We start from the raw sequence: 1,723 nt of genomic DNA, 5'->3' as shown, positions 1-1,723 counted from the left end.
AAAAATTGTTTAAAATAAACGGATTTATTGAAAACAATACTTACATGAAGTAATAATAATACTAAAAGCTAGAAAATAATTAGGTAGGTCTTAGGTACTAAGTACTCATCGCACTCCTCATCAATCTAGGGCGTTGGCCAGACAATTAAATAAAAGCGTTGGACGCGCAAAATTTCTATTGATAATCATATATATAATCAACTGAACCTTAATAATGTTATGCTACGCCTCACATTTTAAGAAATTTTACGCCTAACGCTTTTATTTAATTGTCTGATCAACGCCCTAGATTGATGAGGAGTGCGATGACTAGTACCTCGGACATACCTAATTATTTTCTAGCTTTTAGTATTATTATTACTTCATGTAAGTATTGGTTTCAATAAAACCGTTTAACTTAAACAATTTTTTTTAATTATTTTATTTATTTAACCCCCGTCAACAAGCACTTTGCGTATTTGAGTAGTGCTGATAAACCCTAAACGTTGAAGTGAAAATTTCCTGCAGGGTTACCTTCACATATGGGAGCATGCATAAAAAAGCATTGCATACATTTTGGCGCAAAGATTTTACATATGTTAGGTAGGTTTTTGTAAAATAACCCTTAATTTTTTATTTTGAAATTTAAAATTTCTTATGCCTGGTTTTTAGTGCAAGTTTAAACTCTAGTTAAAGTTGACTAGAGTTTAACCTTGCCACTTTGTTCGATAACATAAAATTTTGCCTGTTCATCTCAGCTTAAGCAGCCGAATTGGCAGGGTTAAACTCTAGTCAACTTTAACTGGAGTTTAAACTCGCACTGATAAATCCGGCATTAACATAAATAACTTCTTATTTTTAATCCATTTCTATTTGTGTCAAAACCATTTTTTATTTTGCCCCTTCTGCAGCCGAACTCAACTGAGTACGTATAAAATCATGATAATAAGCAACACTTGCATGCACATCAGGGTAACCTTTAGCGCAGGGCAAACCCCAATTGACCAATGCCACCAAAGTGCCATTGTGAACCAAAGGACCGCCTGAGTCACCATGACAAGCACCTTTACCATTATCATTGAACGTACACAAATGACCCACATCCACATATTTCGATAAATTATCAGGATAGGAAGCACGACATTTTTCGTAAGCCACAACACGCACCGTCAGTGTTTGTAAGATATCCGGTGTTGCGCCACCCAACGTCATCGAACCCCAACCGGTCAGCACAAGTTCATCATCATGTTTCAATTGCGCATGCGCATATTTCACAGCCTGCGTATGATCATCGAAAACAATAGAATCGTTCAAATGTAGAAGCGCAATATCATTAGCATATGGTGGTTTGTTGTAGTTGCTATGCTTTACAATACGATCGGGATAATAATATTTTCCGCTGTTATTTTTTAGATTTTGTGAGCCTGTGAGTATTTGAATTTTTGTTGGAGTTGCGCCCGCAACACAATGTGAGGCCGTAATGATCCATTGTTCATCGATGATTGCGCCACCGCAAAAGTGGCGGCCCTTTAAATTTTGCATGGAAATTTGATATGGTGCCAGTCCATCGGGTGCAGGTTCTCCACCCACAATACGTGGGCTTGATTGTGGTGGATAAATTATTTCATCTTCGTCCTTTGTTACCGCAAAATCGTCGCCCATGACCGCACTTAATAAAGCGCAGTGGAATATCACCAATGTGATTGTTTTTGGTTGACACATTTTGTTTTAGTTTTGAGTTAAC

General features: G+C 37.0%; 1 protein-coding gene across 1 annotated transcript; it reads right to left on the bottom strand.

Moving 5' to 3' along the window:
- Positions 1-623: 623 nt before the first annotated feature.
- Positions 624-1,723, bottom strand: LOC137244195 (chymotrypsin-1-like). The gene has a single exon (XM_067772842.1). It carries the CDS (start codon positions 1,699-1,701, stop codon positions 871-873), a length of 831 nt encoding a protein of 276 aa, XP_067628943.1. The 5' UTR covers positions 1,702-1,723; the 3' UTR covers positions 624-870.

This window comes from Eurosta solidaginis, chromosome 1, assembly GCF_040869045.1.
Source record: "Eurosta solidaginis isolate ZX-2024a chromosome 1, ASM4086904v1, whole genome shotgun sequence".
Lineage (NCBI taxonomy): Eukaryota > Metazoa > Arthropoda > Insecta > Diptera > Tephritidae > Eurosta > Eurosta solidaginis.
Note: the sequence above shows the minus strand (reverse complement) of the source record. Positions and strands in the feature narration are given on the sequence as shown.